Raw genomic sequence first — 14,239 nt, 5'->3', positions numbered from 1 at the left:
AGGGACTAACCCATGTGGAGGTCCCATAGTACGCCCCTGAACAGTTTACCTGCGTAGACGTTGTGCAGCAAAGAGAAAAGCAGAAAGACCACTACGGGCCGCAGCAAACGTCATTCATCCTGCCGTGTGATTAAATCACCTAGAATGTAGTACTAGAGTCTGCTTTCTAATGCGGGTAGCCGCCTTCTTTATTAACTAAGAAGCCCGGACAAGACATACAAATAGTACAAATACAATTGAAAAATTAATAAGCTCAATTTATTAACCCTCGACTTGTCGCTAATTAACATGAAGAGCGAGTGTATTGTCGACATCTGGCACGTTATCGATAACTGTGAATGCATGCGCTGCATTCCAATTGCCGTTTTGGTCCAGCCTCGTCCCGGATGCTTTTCCATCACCACTATTGCAAACGTCTGGTCAGGTACCGCCCCTTGCGATAAGCGATATCATGTCCCTATTTGTAAACTGTACCTACTTATTTAGAGGGAGCACTATTATCATACAATAGAAATTGGAACATTACGAGTTGCCAGGGTTAATTAATCGTATCCTCATGCAGCTATACCCACGCACTGACAGCTGGTAGTAGCTAGCATGAAGAGCATGAGAAGGGGCACTTGTCAGGTGTATATAGGTCGTTCGTTGGTCTACCCTAGCGCATGCGCGCCTCGGGTTAATTAATAATATATGCTTCTAAAGTAATGTGAGCAAACCCACTGATTCACATTTTGTTGCAAATATTTCAGCATGCAGACCTAACGTCCCAGTAACCAAATATGATTAATGAATATTAAAATCAGTTATAGTCACTGTTATTACAAAATGTGCGCTTTAGGCATAACAGGTAAGCTAACAACAAAAAGATATCAACTCAAATACAGCAGCTTCTTTCTTGTCTTTTATCTGGCACAGTTTTCTTTACATAGTCACTAAGATCAAACTGGTCATCAGCTTCGTCATGCATCTTGACCTTTATAGCCCTAAGACGTAGACATACAACTTTAATTGTAAATACAACAAATTCAAAATTGAAAACAGATTGTGCATACGTTGCTAAGGCATGAAAAGCTTCCATAACGTTTGACCCAGTTTTGGCACTTACCTCCAAAAACGGAATTCCGTATTCCTGCAAACAATGTCACAAATTACTATCAATGATCAACACAGTATTTGACAATGCAATAGTATACAGTGGCTAAGTCTTGACCTTCCTTGTAACTGACACGTTTTTCTTTGTTCGGTACATCAGACTGCATCACACACTGACATCTGACAACAATTCCATGCTAACACATATCAACAATAACCTTGTTTCCTAACAACATCAGGATGACTTCTTCATCTGCCTCAGATTTGACAGACGACATATAATGCTACAAGTTAGTAACATCAAAAATTACATATACACAAAATACATTCAAACATCATATGTAAAGCGACCCACTCGAACACTGTGAAATGTCTCTGGATTCATGAGATCATACACTAAGATCAATCCTTGATACAAACACCATTGTGATAGAAAACTGTTTATAAAATCCGTTGTTGCTTACCATTTGCACCTCTAAAGTATGAATGAGTTAGACTACGAAATCTCTCTTGACCAGCAGTGTCCCATATCTGCATAGTCACATTACAATAGATACCAATAACCTATGTGGTATGTCACAGGATAGCATTCAAAATATGCTAATCGACTAATGTTTTGATGCTTACGCAAGTTTTGCATAGTACATAATGTGGTTGAACAGATATCAACTGAGAACATGCTGACATGCTGTACACAAAGCCACTTATATCTGGCTCTGTCAGCAGATGTACCTAGCAACAGTTAAACTAGCAAATGAGAGAGCTCGAGTTTATGTATCCATGCATACCCTAATATTTTTTCTTTAGTAGAAAGTACACAACTTGCAAACAAAAATGAATACAGAATCTTCTAGAACAATGTGGCAAAAAGTACAGTTTGGCCTGCATGTCGAGTATGCAAGAAAGATCAAATAAAAACATTATTATTAGCATACATATTAATTAGGATAATCTAGATAAAATATAAATAATACAGTTTGAAAACATCTAACCTGGAGCCTTATCTTTGTCCCATTCACATCTATGTCTTTAATCTTTATACAACGCAAAATACAGCAAACTGCATGCATGAGGATCATGCAGAGCAGCCTAGTTTCTCACTTTCATGTCCACCCCAACAGTAGAAATATATGATGCTGACATAAACTCATTGCTAACGAAACGAAAGAGTAAACAAGTCTTGCCAACGGAGCAGTCACCTACCAGTACAACCTGGCCCCATACACAGAGAGACTCACTAACATGCACAATGTCTTTTCAACAAAACAGACACTCAAACCTTTGCAGTATAATCAACTTGCGTACGAGACTTTCGTACAAAGCTCATTTCAACTCGAGAAAATACACGGACCTATCCACTTCCGCATACGATTTCAATTAATATCAAACATATGACTTGGTTGCCGCGGGCAGATGTACACAAGCGTTTAGACGTTTTTCTTCCCTGACTACTAATGTTATGTTTATTAGTATTTTAACGTCAGCTTGACTCTACTTGACGCAACTTTAGTACAGTACCAAATAAACACTCGCGTACACTGGCTCTTCTCAAATTTAGGCCCGGAAAGGAGGCACACTCGATGGGTAGCTAGCGCATTGGCCAACAGGAACATGGCTACACGGGACAAAATTTACAATCGTTAAAGTTTTTGCTCTTTCCTATACAAACGTTCGGTACACAGGCATCTACTTGAAGCTCTAAAATTGAGGAACAACTAATTAAAATTAATTAAATATATATCTAAAGAAGTAATTATAGGCATGCACATCTCAGATAACGGCATAGAGTTCCACGTACTCTCTCATGAAACCGTGAATTCTCTTTGGGCAAATTACGTGTAGTCTAGTTTACCGAAAAAGTCTAGGATCCGGAAATAGTCTGAGACATACACTAGAATACTAGCATAGCTAGACGCAGAAACTGTGGAGGCCAATAGCCACGGCATAGCCCCAATAATTTCCTGCTTCGTTGCATTACTCCCAAATGCAATATAATAAAAGTTTATTGCACACATGCTAGCAATATTATTGTCCATATTCGTGTACAAATCTAAACATGTCCTAAATAGCAACACGAGGATTCATGCTGTTTGCCCGACGTAATACTTTATCTAGACGCAAATGCCTAGCTTCAACGTCTACATGACGTCATACAATCCGTTTTGAATAATCGAACCGTCCCGTTCGTGAAGCAGCCTATGATCCAGAGATTTGCATTGCAGGAAAACTCTTCTAAACAGAACAAATTTTTTTAATAAAAATGCTATAGGCTGAGTCAGCCGCTGACCGAAAGTGCTCGAGCCTCATTTCAGTCACGTGACTTTACAAGTTTCGTTCTTGGGCTTATAGCTAAAATTATCTGAATTTCTTGTTATTAACTGTGACAGCCGAATTCTAGATTTAAATCCACACAACAAACCTGGCAAGTCCATTTGTTTAATAAATAAGTATAGTGATTGATACAGTATAAACACCCTCGTTTCTATCAAGAGCCAGTACAGTTTGCTAAAAGCAACTTCTTCCAACTAAAAATATTGACATAAAACGTTTCAAAAAGTTGAAACATATAATTGGTCTGATACTAAACCAGTCAAGCAATGCAACAGCACTTTCTTGTGTAGGCTAAAGAATTCAAAGAAATACATTAAATGTTTATGCAATTTCATTACCACAGTATCCTAACATTTACACGGGGTATGCAGCTCTAAGTACTGAAGTGAATATAATACGCTGTACAAAAAATAACTAATACTGTACATCTACGGATGATACAGCATGTGTACATACCCAAATTACAGTATATGTCACGACATGGAATGCCAAAAACTGCAACTATGCAAATATTTCTATCATGATTGGTACATTACTACTATCAAAATCACTCACCTTAGTTTTGAACTACAGCAATATGTCATAATACATACATCTGATAAAGAACTCAACTAGCAAACTAAATATATATCATTTGAACTCAAAAACAGCAGCTCTTTTTCTGCTTCTGTAAAACGGATTGCTGCACAGCTTGAGCAAGAACCTTCTGGTCATCGCAACCTTCTTCTAACTTGATTTTTATTGCCCTAAGACATCTCATTAAACTATTGGTTCATAAAAGTTAGACACCAAGAGATTGCATACTTTGCCAAAGCATTGAAAGCCTCCATAACATTAGAGCCGGTCTTGGCACTTACTTCTAAAAACTGAATTCCATGTTTCTGACAAATGCAGTTAAAAACTGTAATCAATATTGTTGGTAACGAATAAATAGTATCTTATTTGCACCATACACTAGCCAAGTTTAGACCTTCCTTGTAACTGACAATTCTTTCTCTACTAGACACATCAGACTGCAATAACAGAGGTAGAAATCTAACCACGAGGTTACAAAACCATCTAGGTAATATACTCAACCTTGTTTCCCAACAGGAGCAAAATTAGATTCTCATCGACATCTGATACAACAGATGAGATATACTCCTACAAGTAAGACCAAATATTAGAACAAACAATTCCTCTGTCTACAAACTAGAAATTTGATCAATAGACCGACTCACTCGAACAATGTGTAAAGTCTCTGCCTTGGTGATGTCGTAAACTAAGATCAATGCTTCACAAAACACATTTGAGAAAACAACGATTAAACAGTAAGATGTGATGCATTTTGCTCACCCAATGCACCTCTAAAATACGAACGAGTTAGACTACGAAATCTTTCTTGTCCAGCAGTGTCCCACACCTGTTCATTCAGTCACATTAGAAGAAACGTTATGCACAACTGCAACCAGTGCCCTCATTACAATACCAGTATGATTATATGTTAATACAGGCGAATGCCATTGCAGCAAACTTCTGTACAGTGAAAGGGTTACTATATAGACACCAGTCAACTAACACGACACAGTATGTTTTCATATATGATTATGAGTGAGAGACTGATACTTTGGACCAGAGAGCAGTATATATGGTTCACTACATACTAAATTACTCTCATCTCTAGTGGACTGTTGCCCATCAAGATTGGTCTCATACTAAAATCACACTAATTTACTAAGTAGCACTCAACTGAGTGACTCACCTATATGTCACATTGTCTCGTTGAACAGTGTAGTGGCAGTTTAGTAAATATACATAGCTATATATACGTAGCAAGCCCTTCACAAAAACGTGAAAATTTGTAGAAACACTCACTGTTGATTGCAGTTTAATTAAGCCAAAACGGCATTAACACACATGCACTTGATTATTACTCCAGGGCTCAAGTAAGCCCCCAGCCTCAACTTTGGCCAAGGCTCTCAGCCTTTTAGTGTTTAATTAGTGCTAATTGGTGCTTTTCAGTGACTGTTTGCTAGATTTGCGCCTCCTCTCACCTGTGAGAAGGGAAGCAGGAAGGCTTGGCTCGTGAGGCTACCCCACCCCATACATAGGGTATACTCGACCTTGGACTCTGGCCAACCATGGAGAGAAGGGTACTAATAATCAAGCGAGCACACAGAACAAATTAGTGTCCAGTAATAAAACCAGGAAATTAATTCATGAATGCCTTAGTTAATTAATTAAAGTTTACAAGCAAATAACAAATTACTGTAGAACCTGAAGTCTTATTCTGGTCCCGTCCACGTCCACAACTTTAACCTACAATGTAGTGTTCGCAGGAGCAAAATACATGTCAAATTGGCGAAAAATAAACCACAAACACTTCCTCACTTTCAAGTCCACTGCAACAGTACCAATATACGGTGGTAAGATGTACTCGTCATGAACGAAACGATATAGAAGACAAGACTTGCCAACAGCGCAGTCTCCAGCCATTACAACCTAATATCAATTGCAACACCAAACGTGCAGGTCTAGCTAGATGGTGCCGTCGACTACAAACAAAACAACCAACCTTAGCAGTGTGATCTACTCTTCCACTAGACCTTCGATACGCGTTCATGTCGATGCTAGCGAAACGGAACTGGGCCGGCTGAAGTTTTGACTCAAATTGAAATCAATGATTCTTGCAGATGTGACCCACAGGATAGGTCACCGAGGCTTGACCCAACTTACAAAGTATGACTGATGTTCCGGACAACGCTCCAGAACGTAAGATATTATCTTGTTAACTAACAGTAGGAATTTAAGTCTTGTTCTCGCAGACTGTCCTGGTACGAAGAGCGAGGACGCTGGTAAGGCGTCTGCATGTGCTGGCTGTCCCAATCAGTCTGTTTGTGCAAGCAGCAAGCCCAGGACTCCAGATCCAGGTGCTTTGAGTTTTTGTTGGAAATAATAGATATTTTCAAGAGATGTTGCATGGGATGTTCAACTGCTTGTGACAGATGTTGGGCGAGTGAAAGAAAGGATGGCTGGAGTTAAGCACAAGATAGTTATTCTGTCTGGCAAGGGAGGTGTAGGGAAGAGTACCTTTTCGGGGCAACTTGCTTATGGAATAGCGGCCGATGAAACTAAGCAAGTAGGTTACTAAGTATAAGGTATAAATTATATAATATATTAAATCAAATCAACACAAATACAGTGCTGTCACCTCTGTTGACCTAGGAAAAATTGGCTCTAAGACAAATTATTAATTATTATTTGTATTAACTTAATTGTAATAATATAATTAATTAATTAAATAGTTTGCGTTAATATTAACATGTTTATAATTTATTACAACTTTGTGCTATAGTGTGTATACATTTTCAAACTTCTTGAATTTTTGCCCGTAGCCACAGGTGTGAGGACTGCTATGCAATAGCAAGCAAGCGTTTGAAGTTGCATTGGCCAAGACTATCACTAAGCGACCACACTTTTACAATCACGCATTTTTCTTTAGGTTATACAATGACTCAGTGTGCTAACTTGCTGACAATATTAGAACTTTCTGGAAGATCATTTGTAGTCTTCTGTCAGTAGATTGGGAGAGTTTTCAAAGCTGTGGCTCTTGCTGGTAGATCTACTGTAAACTCTCGAGAGTTGACAGCACTGCAAGTAGGTAGTAAAGGCAACAAGCTTATCTGGTTTAAATTTAAGGAATTTAGTGAATGTAAAGTGAAATTTGTTGCAATGATTTTCCTGCATGGATTTATCAGGATGTGTTGGGAATGACTAGGAAAGAACAAGTGATATGGTTTTCCGATCCTTAGCTATAATTTTAAGAGACCAACACCTACACTAGGATTCCGTATCTATCTGAGCATTCGTATAGTCATTTGAATAATCAAGTTCTCAGATAAGTATATTACATTTTCAAGTCAGTGAGACATAGATTTTATCCCATTGCTTTAACAATCTACCACATCACATGTAGTTGTCTAGCCTCAATTAAATGTGCCACATTGCATTGACTTTTGCATTTCATGCCATCCATGCACTCAAATAAATGTTACACATCTGGTTGCTTGTGTTGGTGTGCTTAATTTCCACTGAACACACAAACTATTAAATAAGATTATGTGAGATGTTAGCTATTGTATTGTTCAAATAGTGCAGTGTGGAAAAACGGTTGGACTTTTGGGCAATGTCCAGCCAAATGTGTTGTGTGTCCAACCAAATACTACACCAGTGTTGGGACATGTTCTGACAAAGGGTCCGCCCGTATGCATATATGATAGTATAAACCTTGTCTTTTGATCAGCACGTGATGGGATTCCATAGTCTCACGTACCAAAACCCTTTCCGACACGTCTTACTCCCTGGTGAGAAGTATGACACAGCAAAATGGGTCTGGTTATGCGAAAATAGACTTTCCAATGCTGTTAATTTGATGAGCACATGTGCCTCTTAGCATGATTTATCCAAAGAAAACCTCAGCTGTCTCTAGCACTTATTGTAACAGCTTATCAGAAATTACATGCAAAATGGCTGCTGTAAGGGAGGGACCTAATGATACATGTCACACCATACAAGAATGTCCTACCTAGGCTCAAATTGTCTGAGCCGAAATAATTCCTTATTTTCCACATTGTAGTGTCAACAACTTTTCTCTCTAAATTCACCTAAATTAGAACCGACTCTTACCATTACAACTTACAAATTTACAGGTCTAGAGCAATAGAGCAATATTGTAGTTGGTGTGTGTAGTTCAGAGTAAACAGCAAACTGTGCTAAATGCCTGCTGTGAATTAGGTTTACTTAGTTACATAAACTCACAAGATTTAGCTTGCAAACATACAGTAAAACAGTCATGTTTGTAGCACCCTACAGTGCAATGCTACTCTATCGATATATTACAATCTCAAACAGCTTGGCATTGCGTGTTTGTGTAAAGAAATTATATCCACTGCTTTCATCAGTTTGTACTACTGTAATTTCAACGTTTGCCCTTCTTGGTTTAGTCGGACAATGTCCGATGTCATAGTAAGGAAGTTGAAAGTTTCTCAATTTCTATTTATCTAATTTCTGATTTGACTTTGGTACATGCTGCCACACGTATTGTTGTTTGTGCAATCTTTGTTGTAAAACAACCATTTGTAAACAACAGGCGTGGCTGTATGTGAACATTTGTACAAATCTGTTCAGGTATCGGTGTAGGAAGTTCGGGTGTCCTGGAGCTTGGAAGCTGAAATAGCCAAAATTACTTATGTCCATAGAGATAAATTCATCTTCGTTTGGTGTGCGACTGTGAGTTGGATCAGATCAGTGTCTAGAGCTTAATTGCAATGTATACGGCAATCTAACGTAACCATGAGCAACTTTTATGCCCCATATGTGATGACAATCGTTACTGTATTTACGCACCTTGCAATCATGCAAAATGATAATTGCTATCTACATTTTGGATAGATTTACAAGTAGTGCGTTTAGATTAAATAGTGTTTAAATTCGTAATTCTTGCAACAACCCAACACGGTTTTCAGAAGGCTCATAGTTGTGGAAGCGACGGTGTAAACACAGCTTCAATTACCAGTTTATACTTACAAAGCAGGTAGGCAGACATTTTATTTGTCTTCCAAAAAACCGGAAGTGACAGACTCTAACTTCTACCAACATAGCGGCTAGCTATGTACACAAGATCTAGTTAAAGTTGTTTGTGCAGCTTATCCAGGATCAAAACTTACCAGACACACCTACCTATGACGGCATGTGCGGCAAATGTGAAACATATCTTTCTCTGCACTTGGTCTTGTCAGTTGTAAGCGGAACAGGTAGTCATCCCTCTGTTTTTGAGCCTTTGAAGCTCAATTGCATGATTTTAAAATATTTTCCAGCTACATTTAGAGCACTGGTATGCATTTCGGTTGTTTCTCTTCTTATGTCATAACTGAGCCATGCCTTCTCAGGATGCAACAACTGGAAAAAGTTGTATTGTAATATCTTAACTAATTGAAGCTGTGTTTACACCATCGCTTTCACAGCTATGAGCCTTCTGAACACCACGTATGATAGGACTAATTGTCACAAAAAAATACACGCTGTTTTCTTTCTAATCGTTCCACCTGTAAAATTGATCTAAACTCATACATAGCGACTATCGTTTCGCGTGACCGCATACTTTGTAAATAGTCTGCAGTCTTCGAAGCACAGTATTCAAGACAGGCTTATATGCCATTTGAACAAGCAAGATTCAGTAAGGTATATTGGCATGACTAACATGAGATACCAGTTTTAAGAATGTTTAGCAACACCAGTCTTAGCTTTAGCTTCTTCTCTGTCTTCATCATCGGTGTCATTGGAATGCTACACACACGTGCTGACACATGCACAGGTGCACGTTCACGCACTCATACCATATGCGTGCTGAGTGTTGTAAATAAAGGCTGGCTTCTGCAACTGGCTTTTATGTAGCACGAGGTCTTTCATTTTACGGCTTTTGTTTGAAATCGGCTTTTATACGCAACACTATGGTCGGTGTTAATTACTCTTGCATATATATTGTTTTCTACTAGTCTAATTGTACATTATGCATAGGAATTTGTAATTTTTTTACTGTAGATGTAACTTGCTATTACTTGATACCATTGTCACTTAGTTTTTCAACTGGTTAGCTGGTTTGCAAGTAGATATTGCCTGCATAAACATAATTTGATTTATAACATAATGTGTTACTTACTGTAAAGTGGGTAATGTGCATTGCTGGTAAACTGTGTGTATATATTTGCACAAAATGGATCACATTTTGTTGTTCAAAGCTAATTTAGCCATGCTTCTTGGTAGGTTGGTCTATTGGATATTGACATATGTGGTCCATCCATTCCACGGCTTATGGGTTGTGATGGAGAACAAGTTCACCTGAGCAATTCAGGATGGTCACCAGTTGTAAGTGACCAAGATCTTTTGCCAATTGTTTGTTGTAATTAAGTGGTAGATAATTAGGTCAAATTTGTTGCTATTTGTAGTACGTTGAAGACAACTTGTCTGTCATGTCTGTTGGATTTTTGTTGGAAAGTCCGGATGATGCGGTTATTTGGCGAGGACCAAAGAAAAATGGTAAAGTCACATAATGTGCAAGAAATGTTTGTGTACAGTAGTGGCAAATTGTGAGTAGCATGAAGTACAGTCTGTTTCATTTCCAACTATTCTCAAATGCATTAGTCATTCTGAGCTATCAACTGCCAATAGTTAGTTGTTTGTACCCGGTAGTGGATTTCTGTTTGTCGTTATATATGCTAACAAAGCCAAAGCTAACAAGCAAATTAACAAGCTGACACATGTACACACTTTTGCACATCACAGAACTTTGTTCCACAGCTGATATACCGTACATGGTTGACTCACTGCTATATATTGCAGTTATAAAGACGATCTGGCTGCACATGCTAAGTCGTGCAGTGAGGGTTGCTGACTTGATGTAATGCTTTTGAATGCAACTTACTGCTTGGTGTTTGATATTACTCCTTAAATTGTTTTGGGATTGGTTCAGTTGTCGATAAATATTTTTGGTTATCTCATTACTTAGTTGATTTGTTGGATACCGTAAATAGCTCTTATTTCTTAATACCTCGTTGATAATCAGTTGCTTGTAATCTGTAATATGCTCGATCTTGTGTTCTGTCATGTTCGGTTGTTTGAGGTTGGCCAGGATCTCGAATCCCAAATTTGTCGAAATTCACGCCACGATTGGGATATGTTTCCCTCATGACTAGTGGCCTTGGGTGTGGTATCCTGGTCTGCAATCTGAGTGGACGAGCTGCTTCTGTGTTTGCTTCTTCAGTTATTTGCACAGACTCTTCCGCTTGTTCAGCCATTTCGCTCGTGTATCTCACTTGTTTATGCTACATTTAGCTCCACTCCTGTCGCCATGTAATATGCAATGTGCTCTTGCAGATGTACGACTATATGACTGATTGTATTGTGATATATGATGTTAAAATCGTATTACATCGTATTACAATGTACAGCAAGCAGTCTGCAGTACCGAGGCTGGGGTCTCGTCTTCTTAGCCTTGGTACCCCACGACTGCTTTCTGCATACGATCCTTTAGAACTGGATGGTAATGTTAATTGTATTTGTATGGTTAATGTAGGGATACTGCAATTTCAGTGAGTATTTCTTGACTGTTGCCTTTGCAATGATGTTGGGTTTTGAGGAAGTGACATGCATTTGCATGTTTTGTTGTTCACTTACGTTCTTTGGGTTACAATAAGCATGTCATTGTCTGGTGGGAGATATAGTGTGAGACTGTACATACTGTTGTATCACCCCACCCCATAACACGTCAGCTTAGTCTGTGAAGTATTGGATGGGGTCTTGCTGGAGAATATTACACCTTTAGGTGCTAATTGACGGAAGTGTTTGACTAATTACTACAACTCAAGTTTGGTAGAACTACCTACTAGTTCTTTGTCACGTCAGATTCACTAAAGCCTTCAAATTCCGCATCGGAGTCGGAGTCAGCAAACAACAAGTCTGAAGCTTCTTGTTTCAGTCCACTTTTGCTCAAAGGAAAATGGTCAAGGAGCTCGTCATTCTTGTGAGCCATCCACCGCCTTTGAAATACCACAAAGGAGAACTGACTTCATAATTGTGTCATGTGATAGCTGTCCATGACTCCTGGACTTAAACGTCCGGTTACTGTCCTTGACACTACTGAGCCATGTTGACGATGCCATTCTATGATGATGCAATTATTTTGGCATAACTGAGAACTCAATGTTCATATGCTGAATGATATCACAACCTATGTGTTAAATTTCTCATTTGGTTGCCAATGAATACTAATTAAGTGGAGCAAAATGTTAGACACTGGGCCGAAGTTGGGGATGGGGGCTTGATGGATAGTGGGGTGATACAAGAGTTGGTACGGTATTAGTCATGGCCTTTGCTATTTCGTTTTATAACCTTCAAGTTTTAAGGCCACGAATCATTAGTTTACATAAAAGGAATGATAGTAGTAATTCAGACCATTTAGTATGTGATCTCCAATTCAGTGTAGCAGATTCCATTTTATTCTAACCTTGTCTAACAGTACAACGAGCAATGCAAATGGTCGTGATGAAAATGAATGTAAGGCAGTGTTTGTCTTTGTCAAATCGACGTTAGATGATAACTACATGTATCTGAGCTGTATGTTTGTATTGTATATTGTATTTGTAGCATATCTACACTCTATATACTAATGTAATTTGTAACGTATTTCTATCTACTTTCATGAAAGATTATCTCGTCACCACATTACAACAGAAATATACAAACAAAACTGTGCTGCTGATGAATAAGGAGACGTGCACAAACAAACGAGTAGTTTTTGGGCATGATATATCAGACTGTTGTATAGTGCCATTTATTTTTCTGTACTCGTCATATTTGTTTCGTTGTTGTCAGGTCTAATCAAACAGTTTATGCGAGATGTTGATTGGGGTGACTTGGATTACCTAATCATAGACACACCACCTGGAACTTCAGATGAGCACTTGTCCATTGTACAGTATCTTAGCAGTAGCCATGTTGATGGAGCAATAGTTATCACAACACCACAAGTACAGTCTGATGTACTTTTCCAGCTTGTACTAACATTTGATTCACATAGGAAGTCTCTCTCCTTGACGTGAGAAAAGAGATCAATTTCTGTCGTAAAGTAAATTTACCAATTATGGGAGTGGTGGAGAACATGAGTGGGTTTATATGTCCAAAATGCAAAGTTGGCAATGTTACTAGTCATTATGGTTGCTGTCAACTGTTACAAATCTGTTAGCATCAATCACAAATATTCCCTCCAACGACAGGAGGAGCAGTAAAGATGGCAAAAGATATGGGCATTCCGTTTCTTGGAAGTATTCCTCTTGATCCTAGCATAGGTTGGCATATTTAGATTGGTATGAAAGACAAATCATTATGATGAAGTTGTATCTGTGCCACTACAGGTAAAAGCTGTGATGAAGGAAAGTCATTTCTGAAAGAACATCAAGACAGCCCTGCTGCTGCTGCTTTTCACAGTATCATATGTGGTACGTAAAACATGTGCCTAGCTACATGTATGTGTGCTGCATGGACTTCCACTTAGTATGTTTAGCAACAAATTAGGTTCTTACCTGTTGCGGCCAGACCAACTAAATTTTTTGATGCTTTATAAACAGAATGCAGAAACAGTCACTGGACCACATGCACTGTTAACACTTGTGGAGTCATCGATACCTAGTCACAGGATGTATATACTACCAAGTCATTATACAGCAAGCATAATATCATTGTGCATGCGCATATTGAATTTTATTTCTATTTCTGTCAAGCTCAAAACTGGACCAATTAAGCATCGAGAACTTTAATCGGTCTGGCCTGAGCTTCAGTGCTGATGACATAGTCTGGCTCATTTTACATGAAGCTGTTAGTTAAATATTTACTGTAGGTCTTTGTTGTTACTGATATCTTCCCGTCATTATTATTATGTTACTCTCTTGTTTTGTTTGATTACTTAAGTACCATGTCCCCATTGTATATTTTCAGTCTATACTACTCAGTAGCAATGTAATAGTGAATTATACCAATTTTCCTGCGATCTTACATAAGACAATGTGTTTGCTATGGTGGTTATCATATGCTCTTTGTACAGAAATATCAAGACAATGCAGTGGAAGTCCAAGTGAAGAAGAGCACTAATCATGTGCCGCAAATGTAATTCTCTTGCTATGCAGTTGTTACATATAGACGCAGTATACTATATTTGCACAAAGGATTAGTGGTAACATCATATGTGACCTAATGCAATATGCAATGCCAAATTACAGCTGCAAGA

The 14,239-nt window shown here is 38.5% G+C and overlaps 3 protein-coding genes across 4 annotated transcripts; 1 reads left to right on the top strand and 2 right to left on the bottom strand.

The window, feature by feature from the left end:
- Nucleotides 1-655: 655 nt before the first annotated feature.
- Nucleotides 656-2,542, bottom strand: LOC134184452 (ras-related protein Rab-37-like). 2 transcript variants are annotated; one of them, XM_062652145.1, is made up of 9 exons: nucleotides 2,372-2,542; nucleotides 2,194-2,304; nucleotides 2,085-2,126; nucleotides 1,557-1,623; nucleotides 1,448-1,500; nucleotides 1,311-1,376; nucleotides 1,194-1,253; nucleotides 1,053-1,129; nucleotides 656-983 (listed from the first exon to the last, which is right to left on the bottom strand). In XM_062652145.1, the coding sequence occupies exons 1-9, from the start codon at nucleotides 2,417-2,419 to the stop codon at nucleotides 875-877; spliced, it is 633 nt and encodes a 210-aa protein (XP_062508129.1). In that variant the 5' UTR covers nucleotides 2,420-2,542; the 3' UTR covers nucleotides 656-874. The 2 variants fall into 2 exon arrangements, with proteins under 2 accessions (XP_062508129.1, XP_062508130.1); XM_062652146.1 differs by having other exon boundaries at nucleotides 1,211-1,253.
- A 1,271-nt stretch (nucleotides 2,543-3,813) lies between these two features.
- Nucleotides 3,814-6,073, bottom strand: LOC134184205 (ras-related protein Rab-37-like). The gene is made up of 9 exons (XM_062651831.1): nucleotides 5,978-6,073; nucleotides 5,794-5,904; nucleotides 5,680-5,721; nucleotides 4,759-4,825; nucleotides 4,644-4,696; nucleotides 4,501-4,566; nucleotides 4,377-4,436; nucleotides 4,228-4,304; nucleotides 3,814-4,169 (listed from the first exon to the last, which is right to left on the bottom strand). Exons 1-9 carry the CDS (start codon nucleotides 6,023-6,025, stop codon nucleotides 4,064-4,066), a joined length of 630 nt encoding a protein of 209 aa, XP_062507815.1. The 5' UTR covers nucleotides 6,026-6,073; the 3' UTR covers nucleotides 3,814-4,063.
- Nucleotides 6,074-6,088: 15 nt separating this feature from the next.
- LOC134184203 (cytosolic Fe-S cluster assembly factor nubp1-A-like) lies at nucleotides 6,089-14,195 on the top strand. The gene is made up of 10 exons (XM_062651828.1): nucleotides 6,089-6,174; nucleotides 6,228-6,332; nucleotides 6,408-6,541; nucleotides 10,225-10,326; nucleotides 10,407-10,497; nucleotides 12,832-12,986; nucleotides 13,037-13,147; nucleotides 13,202-13,304; nucleotides 13,371-13,454; nucleotides 14,057-14,195. The coding sequence occupies exons 1-10, from the start codon at nucleotides 6,144-6,146 to the stop codon at nucleotides 14,101-14,103; spliced, it is 963 nt and encodes a 320-aa protein (XP_062507812.1). The 5' UTR covers nucleotides 6,089-6,143; the 3' UTR covers nucleotides 14,104-14,195.
- The last annotated feature ends 44 nt before the right edge of the window (nucleotides 14,196-14,239 follow it).

The sequence above is a fragment of the Corticium candelabrum genome, chromosome 9 (assembly GCF_963422355.1).
Source record: "Corticium candelabrum chromosome 9, ooCorCand1.1, whole genome shotgun sequence".
NCBI classification, from domain to species: domain Eukaryota; kingdom Metazoa; phylum Porifera; class Homoscleromorpha; order Homosclerophorida; family Plakinidae; genus Corticium; species Corticium candelabrum.
Note: the sequence above shows the minus strand (reverse complement) of the source record. Positions and strands in the feature narration are given on the sequence as shown.